Raw genomic sequence first — 15,933 nt, forward strand, 5'->3', positions numbered from 1 at the left:
TGATGCTGAAGTAATTAGTGAGTTGATAAATCTACCATGTATTTGGTTTTATGAATTCTGAAAATAACATTTATTTGGCTGTAGTTCATTTCCACTTTGCATATTATTGTAGTTTCTTTCTTGTTTATGTTGTATGATACCAATTCCATGCACAAAACACAACAAACAAATAAACGTTTGATTTCTGGAGTTATAAGGGGTTTAAAACATTAAACGGAGAAATAAGAGGTTGAATGCAAACTATTTGACATAATTCCTTTCAGCAATTTGGTTTAGTTTTTGGGGCATTCAGGGGTGCCCATTACAGTGGTATCAGAGCTATAAGTCTTGTCATCCTGTGGAGGTCTTATAGGGAATTTGGAACAGCCGGATAGAGGAAAAGTGTTTGATGAAATGTCAAAACACTAAAATCAGAAATAAGAAAAAAAACACAGGCTAAGCATTGAGCATGCGACAGGGGCCTTATAATTTCCGCGATACCAGAGCAAGACAAAATAGGATTTCAGACTTGCAAAGCAAACAGTCTAGTACATCTGTGCAGGGGGACATTGAATCCAGCCATACAAACACAAAGGAGATATTCTTTGATCCGGGCAACAATATGGGTGATCGAGATGACAAGAATACAGGATTAGGCGGAGGTGGGAATGCCGGTCCAGATCGGGGGGACGTAATGTTCAGACAATTACTGGATACATTAGAGCAGGGGCAGCGTATGCAGCAGGAGCAGAATAGGCGAATGGACATGATGTTGCAGCTCATGGCTAGACAGATGGGTGTCAATATTAATCCAGGTGATGCCAACAACAGAAACAATAACAATGAGGGAAACAATAACAATGGGGGAAACAATAACCATGGAGGCCAAGGCAACAACAATGGTCCTGAGAATAACATTAATGGTAATAATGGACACGGCAACAATGGGAATGAGGCTGATAACTTTAGACACGTTGCACGCCCAGCGCGGACTGCGAGCTCGAGACCTCTTCTACCCACTTTCCCACCCAGAGATCCGGTTCAACCAGTAAACGAACCGCAGATTACCGAGTTACAGGATCAGTTCAGGAGGGACTGGGAGGCTAGTGGACCGGAGTTTCAGGCGGATATTTCTCTTAGAGATTATATGGACTTGAGGATGAGACACATGCCTAAAGCAGGAGGGAGGAATCAAAACTTTGAGCTGAGGAAGAAAGTTGGAAAACTTTCTTTACCTTATTATGATGCTTCAGGGAAGATGACTGCACGAACTTGGGTGCAGAAGGTAGATACATACTTGCAACTAAATCCTATGCCTGAGGAGGAGGCTATCAAGTATGCGGCTATGCACTTGGATGGCGTTGCACATGAATGGTGGCATCATGGCATGGTGACTTTGGGGCATAATCAGATTACATCCTATGAGGAATTCACCGAAACATTGATTGAGAGATTTGACTCTAAGGATCCCGAGTTACATTTCAAGGAGCTAGCACAGTTAAAACAGTCAGGTTCTGTGGATGCTTACATTGCCGAGTTTCAGCGCTTGTCTGTACTTGTTACTGATATCTCTCCTAGGAGATTGGTGGTGTTATTTTGTGATGGTCTTACTGATCCATTACAAGGTTGGGTGAAGGGACATGATCCACTCACCTTAGCTGAAGCAACTAAAAAGGCACGAGATTTAGCCCCTTCGGTATACAAAGGAAAAAACCATTCAACAGATTCTTCCTACCGCAAGGACAAAGACAAAAAACCATTTCAGAAAGAGTATAGCAAACCCAAAGAAGGATCAAAAGGACTAGACAATGAAACCTTGAATGAACTTCGAAAGAAGAAGCTATGCTTCCATTGTAGAGAGCCTTGCGACTTATCTCATAAATGTTCTCTCAAGGCTAAGGCAAATCAAATGGAGTATTTTTCAGCAGAAGAGTCAGAGTCAGAAGGGGAGGATCAGCACTCCGATTCAGATGAGGGTAACACTATAGAGGAGAGCAACATTCCTAAGGATGATAGATCGTTGGCACGCTTGACAGGGGCCCAAAAGGCAATCACATTTAAGGTCAGGGGTACTATCCAGGGGCAGAAAGTGATATCTCTTATTGACACTGGGGCTACACATAACTTCATAGATGCACAGTTGGTAGCCAGGAGAGGGTTACAGATAGAGGAGCATGATGGGTTTAGAGTCATGGTGGCTAACAGTGATAAGTTATTATGCACTCGGAAGATATCTAATCTTCGCATCAGGTTTGGAGATGGCTACGAGTTGGAGGATGAGTTCTATGTTGTGGACATGGGAGATTATGATGTCATCCTCGGCATGACATGGATGGCTTCACTAGTTGAGTTCACACTCAATCTAGCGAAATTGGAGATGAGATTCCAGCATGAGGGCAGAACTGTGGTACTTAGAGGACTTTCAGATGGAGGTTGCAGATTAGTGTCCTTGAGGAGAATGCAGAGACTTTTTCGTCATGATGACATAGAGTGGGCGGCAGAGTGCTACATTATGCCAACTTCACCAGAGCCACAAGAAAAGAGTCATCCACCAGATATCCAGAAGATAATTGATAGACATGCTAAAGTATTTAGCGATATTCCTCATGGGGTTCCTCCTGACAGAGGGATGGAACATGTTATTGAGCTCGAGGAGGGAGCCAAACCAGTTATGATTACTCCCTATCGTCATCCTAAGAAACACAAGGATGAGATAGAGAAGGCGATTAAGGATTTGTTGGAGATGGGGCATATCAGGCCCAGTAAGAGCCCCTTTGCTTCAGCAGTAGTATTGGTAAAGAAGAAGGATGGGACGATGCGCATGTGCATTGATTACAGGGCACTGAATAAGAAAACAATTAAAAACAGGTATCCCATTCCTAGGATTGATGAGCTAATTGATGAGTTGCATGGGGCATGCTTCTTCACCAAAATTGATTTGCGATCCGGATACCATCAGATCAGGAAGAGAGCAAAGGACATTGAGAAAACAGCCTTCCGATGTCACTATGGCCACTTTGAGTTCATGGTTATGCCATTTGGTCTAACCAATGCACCTGCTACATTTAAAAGTTGTATGAACCAGGTATTCAGGAAGCAGCTGAGGAAATTTGTCTTGATCTTCTTTGATGACATCTTGGTCTTCAGTAAGACCTGGGAGGAGCACTTACATCATCGGGAGGAGGTGTTATCTATTCTAGAGAGAGAGTCATTGTATGCCAAGGAATCTAAATGTGAGTTTGGCATGACTGAGCTCCTTTACCTTGGGCATATCATTAGTGCAGATGGCGTTCGGGTTGATCCCGAAAAGATTAGAGCTATTGTAGAGTGGCCTACTCCCACAAACCTTACACAGCTTAAGGGATTCTTTGGTTTATGTGGTTTTTATAGGAGGTTTGTTAAGAGATTCTCACAGATTGCTACACCCTTGACAGATCTTACCAGGAAAGGAGCCTTCGTGTGGACAGGGGCAGCACAGAGGTGTTTTGAGCATTTCAAGCAGGTAATGTCTTCATGTCCAGTTCTAGCTCTACTGGATTTCACGAAGCCTTTTGAGCTTCATTGTGATGCATCAGGTGATGGGATTGGAGCAGTATTGATGCAGGAGAAGCATCCCATTGCATTCAAGAGTAGGAAGCTCCGGGGAGTTGAGAAAAGTTATTCTGTCTATGATCGAGAGATGTTGGCCATAATGCATGCATTGGCCAAATTTCAATCATATTTGGTAGGTGGACGTTTTGTGATCAAGACTGATCACAACAGTATTAAATACTTCATGAGCCAGCGTGATCTTAATGACCGGCAACAAAAATGGGTGACTAAATTGCAGGCTTATGACTTTGACATAGAGTTTGTCAAAGGTAAGAAAAATGTGGTGGCTGATGCCTTATCTCGGAGACCTCACTTATGTGCTTTGGCAGAGATTTCAGGAGATTGGAGAGATCGGATTATAGCAGAGTATGTCGGAGATGCTTGGGCTTCTGGATTGATTTCAGGTACCATACAGGATGATCACTATGAGGTGATAGATGGATTGATCAAAGTTCAGGACAGGGTTTATTTGATTCCGTCATCACATTTGAGAGAGGCGATACTGAAGGCATTTCATGATACACCCACAGCTAGACATCCGGGGGTCTTCAAGACCTACAGGCAAATCCGAGAGTGGTTTTCATGGAAAGGGCTCAAGGATGATGTTCAGAGATATGTCAGGGAGTGTGTGGTTTGTCAACAGAATAAGGGAGAGCACACATTTCCTGCAGGTTTATTAGAGCCCTTGCCCATTCCTGATAGGAAATGGGAAAGTATTTCGATGGACTTCATCACTGGTTTACCACGAGTGCAGGGAAGGGATTGCATCTATGTGGTGGTGGACCGCTTGACAAAGTTTGCTCACTTCTTTGCTATTCCATCCACTTACACAGCAGCACAGGTGGCAGATCTTTTCTTTAGAGAGATATTCAGGTTACATGGGCTGCCCAGATTCATTGTCAGCGACCAGGATAGTAAGTTTATGAGTGTTTTTTGGCAAGAGTTGTTTAGGTTGTGTGGTACAGATCTTACACCTAGCACTAGTTATCATCCACAAACAGATGGGCAAATAGAGATTGTGAATAAATGGGTGGAAGGATATTTGAGGAACTATGTAACTGCACAACAAAAGGCTTGGATCAGATGGTTGCATATGGGAGAGTATTGTTATAACACCACTTATCATATGTCCATCAAGATGACTCCTTTCATGGCACTCTATGGCTATGAAGCACCTAGCTTCATGGATTTAGTTTTGGGAGACAGTAGAGTGCCCAAAGCCAAAAACTTATTGCACGATAGTCAGGACATCCTGAAAGTGCTCAAAGAGAATATACAATAGGCCCAGAATCAACAAAAATTGTATGCTGATCAGCACCGAATAGAGCGTAGCTTCGAGGTAGGGGATATGGTTTACTTGAGGCTACAACCATATAGACAGTCATCGCTCAAGAAGCGGGGAGCTAAAAAGTTGAAACCTAGATTTTATGGTCCCTACAGGGTGATTCGCAAAGTGGGCAAAGTCGCCTATGAGCTTGAGCTTCCAGAGGGCAATCGAGTGCACAATGTGTTTCATGTGTCTAGGCTTAAGAAAGCCATTGGTCAGAGTGTAGTGCCTTCTGCAGATTTACCCCCTTTGGATGAGGAGGGGAAGCTTGTGTTAGTACCCGAGGCTATTCTGGACACCAGAGAGAGGAAGCTTAGAAACAGGATAGTGAAGGAGTATTTGGTCAGATGGAAAGACCTGTCGGAGGAAGATTCTACATGGGAGAGTGAGCAGGTTATTCAGCAGGCTGGATTGAGATTGCTTGAGGACAAGCAATTTCAAGGGGGGCGGACTGTAATGTCCCCATTTTAGCAGTTGACCAAGTGTGTGTGCGTTAGCCTTGTTCTACATGGTCCCGAGGGCTAACGAAGGGTTTAATGGGATCCTGGAGTGTTTTGACCTAGTCATTTCCAGTTTGGGCCAAAACGAAGTTGATTTACTCAGTTTCAAGCATACTTACTATTTTTAGTAAGTCGGCAGGACACAGTGCAGGTCAATTTTGGTGATTGGATTCGATACTCCTCGGTAAGAGCTTTCCGATGAGCTATCACTCGCATTATTCGGAGTCCGATTGCTAATACATTTTAATGCCTGAAGTTTTATTAAAGTAACGTCTAATTTAATTGTACCCAAGGGAGACATAAGGGGTGTTTTAATATATGTTTTATATATTACACATCTTTTATCCCACATTGCCCATATGAGTTGAGCGGACCCTTGGAAATAGAATAAAAGGAAGCATTTGTGGCTTCATTAGACAGGTTGAATATAAGAAGAAATTGGTGTGTGAGTTGGAGCTCTGTTCTTGGCATTTGAGGACGTTTATCCTCTCTTGTAACATTCTAGACGTCATTCCCTTGGGGTTTGGCCTTTGGAATTCTTTGTTATCAGCTTCATTATCAGGCAGTTTAGTTACATTTCCAGCTACAGGCGGATTTGGTATTTTGCTCATATCTTCTTCACTACTTGTCCGACGCTTATGCCGCTTTGAGGGAACGATATTACGAAGGTAGTGGACTGATTGAAGGACAAAGTACTGTAGCAGCAAGTTCGAAAGCATGGGCTGGAGTATTATGTCAATGATGCTGAAGTAATTAGTGAGTTGATAAATCTGCCATGTATTTGGTTTTATGAATTTTGAAAATAACATTTATTTGGCTGTAGTTCATTTCCACTTTGCATATTATTGTAGTTTCTTTCTTGTTTATGTTGTATGATACCAATTCCATGCACAAAACACAACAAACAAATAAACGTTTGATTTTTGGAGTTATAAGGGGTTTAAAACATTAAACGGAGAAATAAGAAGTTGAATGCAAACTGTTTGACATAATTCCTTTCAGCAATTTGGTTTAGTTTTTGGGGCATTGAGGGGTGCCCATTACATAGTCCAGACTTGACAAGTAATTTTGTAGTTTAATGCTTTTATTGCTTCTGATATCTGAATGCAAATATAGAACTATTTATTGTTTTCGATAGTTCTATCTCTTGCAAGTATAACCAAATATACAGCCCTTTGAAAGGGCGGTCATGTCTATTCTGTATGAGGAGGCATGACATTTCAATCAGGATTAGTTATCAAACAGTCCCAATCCTAATGGTGTTTAGCAAATAAACTAATTTAGCACCAATCACATTTGGTGTTAGTTTGAATAACTAATGGAGATCAATTTATATATAAAGCAATGTGAACAATGCTTGATCAATTTCAAGAGATAATTGAGGGTTTCATCATTGGCAAAATATGCACAGTCAGATCACTGATGGAAAGGAATAGATGTTTAGTTTATGTATATGATTTTGTATGTATGCATATATACCAGTTCACAAAACATGTATGCATAGCCAGTCATCAGTTTTATATCCTTCCATACTGACCTATGCTACCATATTTAACAGTATGTAATAAAGTTGCATATACAAATCATTCTCATTGATTATTGTATCTGCAAGATAGTTAAAAAGTCTTGATTCTGTATCAGCGTCAATCAGTGATATATGCTGTATTAGAAAAGTCATTTGTATCGTATTCATGCTCAGCGTATGAGCAGAACTATATATGTATTGTGATTTGGAGATCACATAGCAGTGAGATGACATTAATTTTGTGGTTCTGTATATACAGCAATGAGATCTGTAGAATATATTATTGCAGAAACTTCCTTATGTGTTCAAGCCTTATTGTTCACGATCCATAAATGATCGTGTAGTTCCCATGTGAGGAGATGTGGATTATTTATAGTCTGTTATTTTATTAGTCATTCTGAGACTTTCTAATTGAGGGCTTATTGATTGACTATGTAAAGACATCAATCATAAGCATAAATCGTGTAACTGATTTGAGAACAGAATAAAGGACCTATCTTTTGGTGTGGTTGGGTTTTTCCCTCAAGTAGGAGAGGGTTTTCCCAAGATAAGTTTGTGTGTTCTTTTGTTGTTGAGTTTCGCTATTTCGTAAAATGCTTTTCTGGTTCCTAAAATTTCATAGATTAGTATACCTTGAACGGTTTCTGTTGTAAATTGATGTATTTCCTCCTACAACTTTCATTGTTTTTTTTAGTAATGATGGTGTTATGGTATTGCTATCAGGATTTAATGATGGTGTGTTTTCCATAAATTAATTACAAATCCTTTTCCTATATCGACTTTCCTTAAGGATCCGTTTGGTTCATGGAAGATGAGAGGAATTGGCTTTTTCAAAACCAAGATTTGAAAATTTTTGCATTTGTTTCAAAATCGGCAAAATGGAATTAGAATACCGGACTTCTAATTTTGTCTCAAAACCAGGTTTTCCGACTTCCTACTAGCAAGTAGGAATTGAAAACCAAAACCTAGTTATGTTTTTTGAGTGTAAAAATAATAGATTGGACTACTTTTTTGAAGTCTTCCTACAACTCCAAGCTTACGTATAAAATGTGTCTTCACACTCATCTTCCGAGTGAAACAAACGGTTCAAGTAAAATCCCAAAAATAAGAATGAAACTAAGATTTGTAGAAATCTCGATTTCTACAATTCCATGAACCAAACAGGCCCTAATCGATGTTCTATGATTATATCGATTTCCCTCAACCATGGTACATGATCTTTGCCTATCCTTGTGTTGTTGGAATGTGGTTTTATAAACTTTTTCATAATGATCTTATGTAAATGGAAAGAAGATGTCCGATATTTGTAGTCTTCATTGACTAGTCTCAACGCATGTGATGTTGACTTGCGAAACCAAGCAATTGATGATGTCGTCTATTCATGATTAATGTCTCAACAGATATATTTCTGCTAATACAAACGGTTCGTAAGCAGAGCTTTGTTTATCACCACAGATGCTAAGAAATGGTTCAATTAAGGTTTGACCCACCAATCAAGTTGAGAGACTTGAACATGTTTATGACTCACCAAGCTATGATGAATTATCATGATTCCTTTCATCAATAACGTTCATGAGGTAATCAATCAATATGACAATTTATTATTCTTTCTTTATTATAATTATTATTTATTTGTTGCTTCTCATAGTTTATTATTAAATACATTGTTACACGGTACACCGACGCAAGGGTGCGGGGATGCGGGGCGACATCAGGATGAATTTCGGGTGCGGGGTGACATCAAGATGAGTTTTGAGTGTGGGGGAAAAAAGGGCCTCAATTTGGGGACGGCAAGGGTGCAGAGGGGGGGAGGAGGTGAGGAGAGGTTGCATAGTAAACATATATGACTAAAAATGCTAATTATAAAATGATACTTTAATATAACATACCAAATATAGTTGAATATAGATAATTGAAATGTGATTCACGAACCATAAGTTCAAACTTGAAACTTGAAACTTCATAACCATTACCAATGACCATTGAACTTAGTAAAATACTAAAACTTTCAACATAATAATGATAATGATAAATGAAAAATATAAACCATACATAGTACCATGTAAGTCAACCATTGACTACCAATTTATCAAATGACAAAGATGAAATATTCAAAATTCATTGTTCATACATTAATTTTTTGAATTTTCTAGCTAGTCATAGGCCGCACCCTGGCACCCGGGATGCACCCATATCCTCACATCCCGCCTGGGTGTGCCGACTGGTGCGGTCGCGTTATGGTTGTGGTTGTGGTACTCACGTGCGCAATGTACCCGCACCCTAGACATACGTGCACCCGGTGCGAGGGGGTTTAGGGTGGGTGCATGCACCCAAGTTACACTGATTCTATATTTATTTAATATATATATAGTATTAAAATCCAATTTTGGAAAGGGAATCATTATATAAATTTATTTAATGATTGGTGCCAACCAGCTTTAAAAGTGCATTAAATGATTATAATATCGAAGGTGGGCAATTATTTAATATTTTCCTAAGTCAATGTGAGCACAAGAAAAGCAAATATCATTTTATGATTTAAAACCAAAGTCAAGAAGTACTCACATGAGAGCCATTTAATGAATTAATTATTGATGATGAAAAAGTCAACCTTCATCAAAAGCAAGTGTATTAAAGTTACGTGAAAAGTGAATGTGAAGCTACTTGGTGAGCACTCTAAATTGCTGAAAGATCCAATGAGATTGTGTATTTTGGAGATGACTTCATCCAGGAATCATTAATGAGCTTAAATTCATAGATTTTGGTAGACATTGGAACCAGATTGAAGGATAATTGCATATTAAAACTGCTGCAAGGCTAAGAGTGAAAGATTGCTGCCTCTAGAACTTACCATGGGCTACCCAAAGGCTTCTGTACAGGAATATCAAGGCATGCGGGGGTTTTGACAGCATAGGCGTGAGTTTTCTTGGTTGAAACATCAAGCATTATCACCACTATTTCATGCTTGATTGGATGTTTGGCTGGAAATGATATCTGCAATCGAGAGATTGAAGAAAAATCGGCAATTGCATGCCTGCATCTTATCACATAGTTTTCTTCAAATTCTGCAATCATAATTTACAATACCAGTATATGCATTTGTATGCATTGTAAATGTTTACATTAAAATAAAGCTCCAGCATTTAATGCTTCGGAATACTAGTCACAAGGAGTTTGAATGTCATGAATCATCTCTCTTGTATTTAGTTTGCATGCCAACTATTTGAATTAATGTCAAGCTGGTGTGGGTTATCTATGTGCATTCAAAAGACCAAAAGAATTGCATTTGCATTATGGTTATTTGCCCGGACATCTTAGTAACCATTTGAAAGCATTTAAGTCATATTTAACATCATTTCAAGCAATCATTATTGGACTGAAACACTTAAACAGAAAATAAAAAGGTTGTATGGAAAGTGTTTGATAATAGTCCTTGAGCCTCCAATCAGCATTTTGAGATCAGATTTGGCGAGGGATACCACAATATATAATAGCAAGCTTCAAAAGCCGCCCACACAAAACCGGTTTCCTATATTAAAGACTTTCAACTAATTCATTGCTCAAGGATATAGACTTGGATGTAACTGATCAAGTGTTTAGGAAACAATTCCTAGACATCGGGGTTTGCTTTAGACAAACTTAAAATATTGACAGATAAACCAAAACGAGGTGGAATACACTGAAACAAAATTAAATTATTTTTATTACATTGTTATTTTTCTGCAAATATTCATAGCTTCACATCAGTATAAATAGGTGGCTGGAGCCTCGAAGAGCTTAAAAGAAAAATGAGAGGAAAGTATAAGTGAAGTTTGTATAACATTTCAAACTTGAATATTTATATAATTTATATAATCAAACGATTTATAAGCTTAAAAAAATCAACAAAATCAATTACAAAAATCAACAATTCAAAAGTTGAAATTAGCAAAATCTACTGTCACATAAGCTGTCATTGACCTGATAAGGCTTTCAGACATTCTATTTTACTTTATTGTATCCACAAATATGTAAAGGAATACAGAAAGCAGAAGGGTTGAAAGCGAATCCAAGACCTGTGCATCGAAGAAGGTGATATCGCTTCTGCAAAGTGATGTGGATACGACTTTGATGCGAACCTCGAGAGGTTGTGGAGGTGCTACTTGGACTTCTTCCATCTTCAAAGCTTCCCCAGGCCCCCATGCTACTGCAGCTGCAGTCATCACGCATAAATCCAAAATATTGTTATATGCAAATGTTAAAAAACGGCAACGATCCAGGTTCATGTATCACATTAATAAGAGGAATGTACGTACCTTTGCAAGTGATGGATTGAGGAAGTTTTTTGGAGGCCATGTTACTCTGCGCTTTACTCTTCTGCCAGGGTGCATCCGTTTGTTGCAGATTTTAAAACCAGTGAAGGGGGCTTTGTCTTGAGTTGGTGAACTTGGTAGCTAGGTGTGGGTTTAAAACCAGTGAAGGGGGCTTTGTCTTGAGTTGGTGAACTTGGTAGCTGGGTGTGGGTTGGGTGGGTTTTCATGTTTGTAGGAGTGTCTATATTTATTTTTAAGTAAAAAAATAAACGTAAAGAACATATATTACCCTGGGGCTCATGCCCTTTCCTCGAGTCAACTTCATCTTTCGGTCTATTTAGTCTTTGCTTCCTCACTCCTCGGCTTGTTCTTCTCTTCGCATCCGAAGACTCGTGAGTCGTCCTCCACAGCGGTCCCTTGGAGTAACGTTCTTAGAGAAAGTGTGGGAGTGAATAATCGCCTTGTATAGAAAGAACAGAATTGTTTTTAAGACAACAATTGCTAGGTTTATTGTGTTATAGGTTATTTACTGTTTGGTCTTTGTTGTTTTTCTTCTTAATTATTTGATTAGTTTAAAAAAATAGTTTTTGCTATGACACATAATTATTGTCAAGGTTTAAATATTAATATGTGATTAATCTCTTAGAGTCCTTACAATCAAATTGAATGATTTATCTTTATAAATTCCATCTTCCTTATGAACATCTTAGAAGTTGCATTTTTTTAATTGTATTTCAGAAATAACTAGTTTTATCTACATCTAATTAGCACTGTAGATGGCTAGCCCCATTACCAATATAGGAGAACGCACAACTTGATGTAGGAGCATCCTGGCTAGCCTTGCTATCATGTTCATCTTTGTGCATTCTATCAGTCATTGTTGAGTTGCAATGATGATCGAGTTCCCTATATTGGCTGAGTTCTTGTTTTGGCCGAGTCATGTGGTTGTCGAGTTCCTTCAAGTGTTGAGTGAGTTCATCGATTTGTTGATGCTTGGTTCCTTCTTTGACCGAGTTTGTATGTGATTGGTTCCTATTGTGAGCTAACTTGTTCATGTAATCAAAGTCATGCATTTAATGTAAAGATCATGCATTAGGATGTGTGTAGACCGTTGTAGGGTCAACATTCTCTATGTGAAGATGTAGACTCTTCTGTAAGTCATTTTGGTAAATATAAGTAGAGGTGCATAGGCTTAGGTTAGGTAAGTGTTGAGGGAGTTCAGTGAGGAGTTATTAGGAAGTCAGAAGGAAGAATTAAGGATTTGAGGATCGAGTTTCGAGTCTACAATTTGTAAACTTGGTCGCAATTCAAAATGCCTCACAGTCGAGCATGTTTTTAGATAATTTGATGAATCAATAAAGGCATTTTTTGTTTTCTCTCTCTCTCCCTAGTGTTGTTCTCTGTGTTTTTCTTCTGTTGTGTTTACTCAGCAAGGTGTTTAGACATTTAGGTGTGTCTCTAGCCCTAATTCTTCGGCCTCCCTTGCATCAGGGAGTATCAAAGTCAAGTTCATCCTTGTCGAGATTGGATCGTGTAGAATCCTAATTGGTTTTTGCTTATAGGGTGGCAAATTTGCGAATTTGACTTATAACTTGCAGAGGGTTATGATCTTGTTCATCAAAATGGTTCGAGGTAGATGAAATGATGATAATGTCATAATGGACATGTTGAGACAAATTATAGTCAAACTAGATGTTGTCATGAAAGGCAAAAGGAGAGGAGTACATCTTGATGATGTGAGTGATGATGAAGTAGTGACACCAAACCTTAATCCAAAGCTTGAAGAAGATGAAGATGAGGAAAGATTGTTGAGTGTATTGTCTAGGGCACATTCAAAGCCTATGGTGGAAGTTGCTCCTTATGATGGAAAGTTGGACACCAATGTTGTGTTGGATTGGATCTTGATATGGAGAAGTTCTTTGAGTTTGAAAGCACTCCTAATAATAAGAAGGTGAAGATTGCAATCACTAGGTTGAAAGGTCATGCCTCACTATGGTGGGAGCATTTGCAAATTGATAGATGGGGAAGAGGAAAATAAAAGATCAAAATCTAGTTGAAAATGGTGAACAAGGTAAAAAAGAAGTTCCTTCATGTTAATTACCAAGTTAGTTTGTTGAAGAAGATGCAAAATTTGAGACAAAAGGACATGATTATGAAGGAGTACATTGAGGAATTCTATAGATTGGACATTGGATCTAGACATGTGGATGATGAGGTTGAGAAAGTTGTAGTGTACATGAATTGTTTGTAGTCTTGAATTTAGGATGAGATAACTTTATGAAATTGGATAGGTGGAGGAGGCATACCAATATACCCTAAAGGTCAAGGAGATCTTGACAAAGAAGCATGAGCAAAGACAAAGAGGTAAAGGTAGTAGATTCCAAAGAGGCAGAGGTAGATCTTATGGAGAAAGTAGAGGATCTGACAATTCTATGCAAGATAAGGGTAAATCTGATTAAAAGAGTGAAGATAAAGGTAAGACCAAGTGGAAAGGTGGTAATTATTACTGAGGAGGTACTAGTTCTTACCGATGAAGAGGTAATTCTTACCCTAGATGTAGTTTTTGTGGTTATTATTTCAGTTGTGGTGAAGAAGGATATAGACCCTTTGAGTGTAAATACTTTGGCAAAAGTGAAAGCGGTAATAGAAATATTGTGGTTCAAGGTGAATTTGGAAATCCTCAAGGTGTTTCTAAGGATAGAGAAAACTTGATGATGTAAAGAACTCTGTTAGTGAGAAAGTTGATGAAGAACATATCTTGAGGAGAAGTCTTTTCAAGACCAGATGTAAGATTGCAGGGAGGTGTTGTAAAGTAATCATCAATAGTGGAAGTTCAACAAATTTTCCATCAAAGGAGCTAGTTACAAAATTGTAGTTGCAAAGGTTGAGATACCCAAAACCTTACCATGTTCATGGATCAAGGATGCACATAAATTATTGGTAAGTGAGCAATGTGTTGCAACATTCAAAATTGAGCACTACTTTTATGAATTCCTAAGTGATATTATACCTATGAATTGTTGTCACATTTTGTTAGGTAGACCTTGGCAATATGATAGACATGTTGTGCATGATGGTAGATTGAATCAATATAGTTTTTGGATAAATAGAGTCAAGAACACTTTGTTGCCTTTGATTGAAGTTCCAAATGAGATAAATTGTACTACTATTAGAATTTGTATGGTTAATGGGAAACAATTTGAGAAGGAGATGAAGAAGAACCAAGTTTTCTTTGTTGTGATCCCTAGAGGACCGAGTTGTGATAGTAATGATCAAGTGACAGAAAATAGCAATGGTCGAGCAACAAAAGATAGTAGAGGGTGAGCAATAGTAGAGGCTAATAGTGTTAGCCGAGTGGTAGTAAAAATTGAAAACTTGTTGAATGATTACAAGGAGATTGTTGCAAAAGACATCCTGATGGTTTACCACCGGTAAGGAGTATAAGTCATTGTATGGATGTGATTCCTAAAGCCAATTTTTTGAATGAAGCACCATATAGATTGGCATCTACTAAGAATGAAAAACTTAATAGATGAGTGCACGAGTTGTTGTAGAAAGGTTTGATCAAAGAAAACTTGAATCCATGTATTGTACCTATTGTATTGGCACCTAAGAAGAATGGAGAATGAAGAATGTGTATTGATTCTAGAGTTATTAAAAAGATAACAGTAAAGTATAGGTTTCTTATGCTAAAGATTGATGACATATTGGATTGTTTGAGTGGATCAAAATCTTTTACCAAGATTGATTTGAAGAGTGGTTATCATCAAATTAGAATCAAAGAAGGTGATTAGTGGAAGACTACTTTCAAGACAAATGATGCTTCATATGAGTGGTTGGTTATGCTTTTTGGTTTGACTAATGCATTGAATACTTTCATGAGGTTGATGAATGAGGTTATAAAAAGAGTCTTGAGTATGTTTGTGATTGTTTATTTGGATAATATTTTGATATTTAGTGAGACTAAAGAAGAACATTTTGAACACATTAGACAAGTATTGCAAAGATTGAAGGAGGAGAAATTGTTGATTAATTTGAAGAAGTGTTCATTCATGCAAGAGGAGATTGTGTATTTGGGATTTATGATTTTAGTTGATGGTTTAAAGATGGATCCTAAGAAGGTTGAAGCAATCCTTGAATGGCCAACACCTAAGAATGTGGGTGAGGTAAGATCATTTCATAGTTTAGCTAGTTTCTACTGAAAAATTCATAAGGAATGTTAGTTCTATTTGTAATGCTATAAATGAGACTATGAGAGAAGATAAAAATGATTTCAACTGGACACATGGAGTTGATAAGAGTTTTGAACCTTTAAAACAAAATGTTGTTGAGTTACCTATCTTGGCTTTACCTAATTTCAATAAGGTATTTCAAGTTGAGTGTGATGCAAGTGGTAGTGCAATGAGAGTTATGTTGAATCAAGAAGGTAAACCTATTGCTTTCTTTAGTGAGAAGTTAAATGATGCTAAAAGGAATTATTTTGTGTATGTTCAAGAGTTCTATGCTATTTTTCAAGCCTTAAAAAAGTGGAGAACTTATTTTTTGTCAAAGAAGTTTTTGTTGTATACTGATCATAAGGCTTTACAGTATTTGGGAAGTCAACATAAGTTGAGTCAGAGACATATGAAGTGGGTTGAGTACTTGCAAAGTTTCACCTTTGTGATAAATCATAAGAGTGGAGTTACACCAGTGGAAGATGCTACTGGATTTCACAATCTG

General features: G+C 38.2%; 1 protein-coding gene across 1 annotated transcript in view; it reads right to left on the reverse strand.

Annotated features, from left to right (window-relative positions):
• The window catches only part of LOC149547547 (alcohol dehydrogenase-like 6), a 94,795-nt gene extending 83,121 nt beyond the window's left edge, over positions 1-11,674 (reverse strand). The window contains exons 1-2 of the mRNA XM_089791693.1: positions 11,218-11,674; positions 10,978-11,114 (exon numbers count right to left, since the gene is read on the reverse strand). Coding sequence (XP_089647819.1) covers positions 10,978-11,114; positions 11,218-11,257 — 177 coding nt within the window. The 5' untranslated portion in view covers positions 11,258-11,674. The remainder of the gene's footprint in view (positions 1-10,977; positions 11,115-11,217) is intronic.
• Positions 11,675-15,933: the final 4,259 nt, after the last annotated feature.

The sequence above is a fragment of the Cupressus sempervirens genome, chromosome 7 (genome assembly GCF_028749045.1).
Source record: "Cupressus sempervirens isolate cs-2001-9-10 chromosome 7, ASM2874904v1, whole genome shotgun sequence".
NCBI lineage: Eukaryota > Viridiplantae > Streptophyta > Pinopsida > Cupressales > Cupressaceae > Cupressus > Cupressus sempervirens.